A 6700-nucleotide genomic window follows, 5' to 3' on the forward strand; every position below is an offset into this window, starting at 1 on the left:
GAGCAACAGCAAAACCTTAGTGCTCTTTATTTCAAGTCCAGACTTCACAGAAAGAAAAAAAAACAGCTCACTAAAAGCAACAAAACCTTACTGCACCTTCCTTCATGTCCAGACTCCAAAGAAAACAACTGATTTAAAAGCAGCACTAACACCTTACTGCACCTTACTGCAAGTCCAGACTCCAGAGAAAACAACTGATTAAAAGCAGCACTAACACCTTACTGCACCTTTCTTCATGTCCAGACTCCAAAGAAAACAACTGATTTAAAAGCAGCACTAACACCTTACTGCACCTTCCTTCATGTCCAGACTCCAAGAGAAAACAACTGATTTAAAACCAGCACTAACACCTTACTGCACCTTACTGCAGGTCCAGACTCCAAGGAGAAAACAATATCTTCAAGAGCATCACCACATCACACCAGAGTGCACTGAAAGCGCAGAGATAGATGGTTACATGGGGAGTAAAGCAGGTCTGTACTTAACAGACTGATTTGACACTTACAATTGCTCTCAATCACAGAATCCCTTAAGTGCAAAGAAAATGTCTAAAGTCATTAAGGCCATGGAGCTGACAAGCACCGAGTCACCCCCCCAATCAAAATCTCTCTCTCTCTCTCTCCTCTTGTCTGCTTGACTGCAATGTCTAGAAAATTAGGACCCTGTGCTTTCTGGGCAGTGGGGTGACACTAATCAAAGCTGGATAGTGATAAGAGTGATTGACCTGGAAAGGTCAAAACTCTGATCCCAGCGCCGGCGAAGAGCTCGGCGGTCCTGCCTGGGCAAATGTGAACACCAGACACCTCTCAGGATCGAGATAAGAGCCTAACAAGAGCAGGTTTATCATGTGATACGATCAGAAAGGCTCTCTCCATGTTTTGGCCTTTTTTTTTGGGGGGGATTTTTTATTTAAGTGGTCATCTCTTTCGCAGCTACCCTCTTCCCCCAAAATGTATCGGGACTAAATCATTACCAGATCGTATTACCTATTTATGTCCCTGAAGGCAATTCAGTCTGCGAGCCTGGCAGGGGAGCAGCAAATTACACCTTCTCGACTTAACAGGGTTTTAAATGAAATCAACTGCAAAGTTAAATGGATTCACGGGATTTTAATCACGTTACGTTCTGAGTTAGTTTTGCTGCAGGCGAGGCATGCACGTTGTCTTCTGGCAAGCTGCTAGAGAAAGAAAAAACTAGGCAAATCTGTTTAGAAGCGAAGCAAATAAACCACGTAAGAACTGAAAACCCCGAATTTAGTCAATTTTAACGTTTAAATCCCCATTTAGAGATGAAGAACCGGTCAGTCGGTCGTTGCTCAGTCGTGTTCAGATCGTTTTGGATAGTGGTGCATGATGTGCAGAGTGGCCAAACTGAAAAAAAAAGGGGGGGGGGGTTAATTGGAAGCCAAGATTTTCACACTTTCAGTGACATAAAGTGAAAGTGAAAAAAAAAAAATCAATATTTCGTCTCTCTTTCTCTTCTTAGAGGTGAATAAGTCGCAATAAGACCGAGAAAGATCAGATTTAAAGGGTTCATTCTAGATTAAATGACATGAAAGATGCTGTTTTGGTCATCCAGCGTCCGGTGACACATGCCAAAGAAAAAACGAAAACACCTGCTTACCCAAACATGCGTTAACGAACCCGTACCACACGCACCCAGCGCGTCCGATCAGCCACCGCCCCTGGGTGCTGGCCGCGAAGCTGAACGGGGTGCCCAGCACGCTGACCAGCAGGTCGCTCCCAGAGATGCTCACCAGCAGGAGGTTCATGGGCGTGCGCAGAGCCCGGTACCGGCAGAACAGCGTGAGCACCAGGAAGTTACTGAGGAACCCGAAGGTGCCGATGAAGCCGAGGCACACCGCCACCACCAGGTGCCCCGTCGGGCTCAGGGACGGGGGAGGGAGAGCACCGGACACCTCTTCGTACGCATCCGTCGCCGCCGTGCCGCCGGCTCCTCCCCCGGGACAGTGCGCACAGCTCAGGTTGGAAACGATCATACCGGGCTGAGCCGCCGACTTTGGACCAGCCCGAAGTTTGCACCGCGGGACGGAACCATGCGGTCTCGGGGCTTTTCACTCGCTCAACCCATCTGGAGAAGCGAGGGCGCACGGGGGAGTCCGCTGCTGCACCGTGCGCGCATGTGGCAGCTTGAACTGCAGAGGGGATAAATGTGTAAACGCCAGGCGATCCAGTCCAAGAGAGCCAGCTGGCGAGCGAGTGGGGATTCCGCGAGCAGATACCGGTGTCACGTTAGATCCGCCCCTCTCCGCCGTGCGCTCCGGGTCCGGAGAGGTGCGCTCCTTTTTCTCGCGCGACCACCGGGTTGGCCGCTAAGTGCGCCCGAGCTTTTATCACCCGCGGCGCCTTTTAACGCCCTGGGGGACAGCAAACCCTCAACATGAGGCGCCGGGGTGGGGTGTGTACGTGTGTGTCTGAGCGTGCATAATCTCAAACCACCATCAGACCCGCGCTGTCAATGGAAGCATTGCATAACAATGCCCCCCCCCCATAAAACTGGCAGGAAAATTAAGAGCGACAGATTGAAAAGCGGTGTGACAGGTGCATGCACAGATTAAGGCTTGACTTCTTTCACATTAGTCTGTGAAAACCTTCATGATCGATCTAACTACTGTTTACTGTACACGCATCACTGACTGCTCATGCCAGGAGTGGAGGAGAGAATCCATGAGCTGCCTGACCAGAGAGCAGGATTTTATAACGTGGGACAGAGACTGATTTCGTCCGAGCTCCTATGAATTAATCTGTCTTGGCTAATCGTTATATATAGATATTTATTTGCCAGTTTCAGAGTGATTTATTGACTTGATCCATGACTGGATTGCAGCTTGATGCCAAGGTTCGAGGAAGTGCCATTAACCGTCAGAAGCATGGGAATCAATGGCATTTGCCGGCTCCACCATGTTCTCTCTCCCGAGGAGTTCTCCTGTTGCTCCGCTGATCTTTATTATTCTTACTTGTTGCACATGTCCTTTCCTCTCCGCCAGTGACATGAAGCACACAGACCTAGAAACATCTGACCATTTCCCTGGGGAGTTCTCGGTGGTTTTTGCGGGCTGCTAGGGAATAGGAAAGAGTGGCATATTTGTGACTAGATGCTTCCTTTGCACCTCAAGGGTAGAAACAAGTCCTCGTACCTAAATGACAGAACGTATAGGTCATTTGCCTTCCATTATCAACACAATTCAAACAACCATTTTCTTAAGTTTTATTAAGTTTGGACAATTACTTGGGTAAGATGAGGGAATGATTGTGGCCATGCTTAATTTTTGCTTCACTCAATTGAAGTATGAAACTGGATCTGAAACCTGGTCTCCAGCGTCAAACTCACGTTCTTTGTGTGCCCGAATCATCAACCAACCAACTCTCTATACTTTTCACTGGGTATAATATCACAATACCTTTTGCTTTGGCACAAATTGTTTGTTCAAACTCGTGTTTACTCCAAACTTGCAAATGAGCTGCATCTGAAAGTAATTTTTTGGGACAGAGGTTGTACAGGTGGCGTCCTCCCGTCAACCCAGAACAGTGAGTTCCGGTCCCTAAGTCTAAACGGTCTCGAATTCAGCCCCCGGTCGGACTTTCAATCTTTGAGTCCATTTTCAAAGATGACACACACAGGGCGTGGGTGATGTGATACTCGTTTCTGCTGCTGAGGAAGGAAATGCATTTTACATTTTTGGTGGACCTCAGGGGCGCACACAGTGTGTTTTAGTGAGTAACACTGAGTATAAACATAACTTTAGTTTGTCCACAGGGCATCTGGTTGTGCAGGGAGGCCGATTAAAACGTGTAGTGTGAGTCAACACAATGTGCACGAGTAATATAAAATGCACAGTGTCTGCCAAGCTTTACTTTCTGCCTTGCTATGGAAAGGGCACCGGAGGCCGCACTCTTGTGCGCCGCTGGATGGAGACCATGAGGTGTGAAATTGTTCACCACGGACATAAGAGCTTCATTATTTGCGCAACTCATCAGGAAAGTCATCAGTCACTCATCAGGAAAGCATCAACAGAAGATTTCTTTAACGAGAGCAGTCAGATAAAATGATAGGCCTACTGAATATTCATTGTGCAGGTGCTGCACTGAAACGCATGCACTTTTCACAAACACACACACACACACACACGTGGTGCATGGCCACTCTCTAATGTCTGCGTCTTTTACTTTTCCTTTGATTTCAAATGTGACCTCGCCAACCGATGCACTCTTTCACCTCCAGTGAGAAATGAATTATTAATGAACCAAAATGAGTTAATTTAACGAAATCTGTGAAATTTGCTCCATAAAAAATGTAGCAATGTTCGTAAAAACTTAAGTACAGGACACATTTTCCTGCACTTTTGTCTCTCAAGCGAGTAATATCCTGACGTTAAGAATACTTAATTTTAGTACTCTGTTCACCGTGCATACTGATGTGCAATCAGGGGTTTTTAAAACTAACTTGTACTGATAATCACAGGTTTTCCTGCTGTTTCCCATCATGTGGAGTCCGTTTAATATGACGAAAAATAAATAAACGAGTAGAAAGCCTGAGCTTGACATGGATATTTCACACTTTCTCGAGTTTGGGAGTAGTAATTCAACAAGTGTTCCATGTTCTTTCATGAAAAAAATGTTTTGTTCTCACCGCTAGTGGCATAAATCTAAACAATGTCTAAATAGCTGTCTTTATTAGCGTTATCAAATGCATACTCAGACTGCTGTTCAAGTCATCATAGCACGTTATTTAAAGCACCACCACAAACGAAATAACTTCCTGAAGTGAAACACATATAAATGAGGAAAATCAATTCATTTAGTCGCAAAACTCTCGTATGTCTTGGCGTGTTCCTGTGTGTGGGTGTGAGGAGGAAATCTGTCAGCATGAGGTCTGTTGACATTCAAAGAAAAATCATCAAAGCTTCAAATTGCTAGTCCGAATCAAAGGAGCCACAGTGTGACAACCAGCCCCATTTCACCTCCCAGCCTGACGTTTTAGTTGCTTCCACAAAGCTAAACCCCATCGATTCACAAATAAATTGAATATCATTCTCTCCTCCTATTTGAATCGGAAATGTGGATTTATGGCACACACACACACACACACACACACTGTACACGCACTGTGCCGTTTTTAGGAAAACATTATGAAATGGAAAAAAGCCAAAATTGTATGATAAACTACAACCGGCTTGGTGATAAATTGAAGCTATACCGTGTCCAGCTTTGCGAAGCTACGCTTTGACAGGTGAGCTGGAATCAAACTGATGCAGCCGTCAAGCCCACAGTCAGTCAGTCAGTCAGTCAGACTGGTCTAGTTTTTACCGGAACCTGCAGAGATGATGCATCCTGTTACTGGTGGCTCACGCAGTAACAGACATTGAGAAAGACTTGCTGACTTCTCGCATATTGTTGCATGTGTGTAATGTGTTTAAATTGCTCAAGGGACAGAGACGTAAAAGGAGGAAAAGTGGTTGCAGGGTCAGGCACAACAATTTACCATCTTATTAAGGATATTAATTGAAAAAAAAAAATCAAAGACCTTTAATTTTATGTGTATTTAGGTCTAAAATAAATTTCCTGTGCTCCCTTTCCCAACATAACCTGACTGTTTTTTTGGGGGTGCCGTCATTTATGAATGACTGTGTCCCATTAGGGTATATATTTAATGATTTCACAGTGTAATAAAAACAATTATGAAAAATGAAAAATGGCATAATTATACCTGATGAGAGATGTAAATGGAGGGTAAAACATGACAGCAGCCACAGTACGCACACTCCTGGCATGAGGTGGTGTGGATTCATTAACCCCTGCATCACTTATCAAATATCACCTCAACATGGACTGTGTTACATCAAAGTAGTTTTGATACCCGGAGGTCGTAAATTCATAAACGCTGCGACTTTCTGACAAATGTTCTGTCTTTGTTTACTTGTTCTTGCTCAGATCACAGTAGTTCCATGGATCAATGGCATCTGTTGAGGTTTTGACACATTCATTTTTGGTCGGTTAATGTTCTGATTCTTAGCATTTGGACATTTTGCCAATAGTGTTCAATTAACAGCAACAGCCGTTCAATTAAGTTGTATTGACTCCAGCTACGGAGCACAGACTGAGAGTGAGACATGCAAGAGTATGACAACAAAACCAACAAGTCCTCCAACCGAAGGTCCCTACACTCTGATACAACCTTATGCCATGGCTACAATAATAAACACGAACTTAAGCTTATGGAAAAGTCACGGTTGGGTTTGTAAGGTTTAGGCACTTGTAAACTACTAGGTTAGGTTTAGGACAAGATCTTAGTTTGGGTTAAAATAAGTACTTGGTTGAGGTTGGAGGACCTTAAATTCGCGTCATGGTTACAATAATAAACACGTGGTAAGGGTTTTAAAACAGTCATGGAAAAAATAAACAACGTTGACTGTGTTTTGTCGAACTATCCATCCACCCCAACGTCCTCCTAGCACGGATTTTGTCGCTCTTTGCACTACATGACCTGGCGTTCTCCTTTTCTCCCATAATAATTACTATAACCACTAGATGTCACTTAATAATAAGCGTAACCATAGGTTGTAATAACGTGTTTGCACAGATAACCTAAGAATTTTTTTTACAAGCGGACGAATCACAAAAAAACTGCAGGATTGGAGATTGAATCGAGTGAATAAAGGTGAACATGACAATGTGGGAGG

General features: G+C 44.6%; 1 protein-coding gene across 1 annotated transcript; it reads right to left on the bottom strand.

Annotated features, from left to right (window-relative positions):
* Nucleotides 1-1130: 1130 nt before the first annotated feature.
* Nucleotides 1131-2298, bottom strand: LOC120787908 (opsin-3-like). Its single transcript, XM_040123400.1, has 2 exons — nucleotides 1624-2298; nucleotides 1131-1174 (listed from the first exon to the last, which is right to left on the bottom strand). Exons 1-2 carry the CDS (start codon nucleotides 1997-1999, stop codon nucleotides 1131-1133), a joined length of 420 nt encoding a protein of 139 aa, XP_039979334.1. The 5' UTR covers nucleotides 2000-2298.
* Between the last annotated feature and the right edge of the window lie 4402 nt (nucleotides 2299-6700).

This window comes from Xiphias gladius, unplaced genomic scaffold (assembly GCF_016859285.1).
Source record: "Xiphias gladius isolate SHS-SW01 ecotype Sanya breed wild unplaced genomic scaffold, ASM1685928v1 HiC_scaffold_803, whole genome shotgun sequence".
NCBI classification, from domain to species: Eukaryota; Metazoa; Chordata; class Actinopteri; order Istiophoriformes; family Xiphiidae; genus Xiphias; species Xiphias gladius.

Bases quoted from the DNA above. Each gene is read 5' to 3' on its own strand.
- LOC120787908 (XM_040123400.1), bottom strand. From the start codon at position 1,999: ATGATCGTTTCCAACCTGAGCTGTGCGCACTGTCCCGGGGGAGGAGCC. The intron at 1,175-1,623 runs GTAAGCAGGTGT...TTTCTCTAGCAG, and splicing joins GTTCGTTAACGCATGTTTGG to CTTGCCAGAAGACAACGTGC.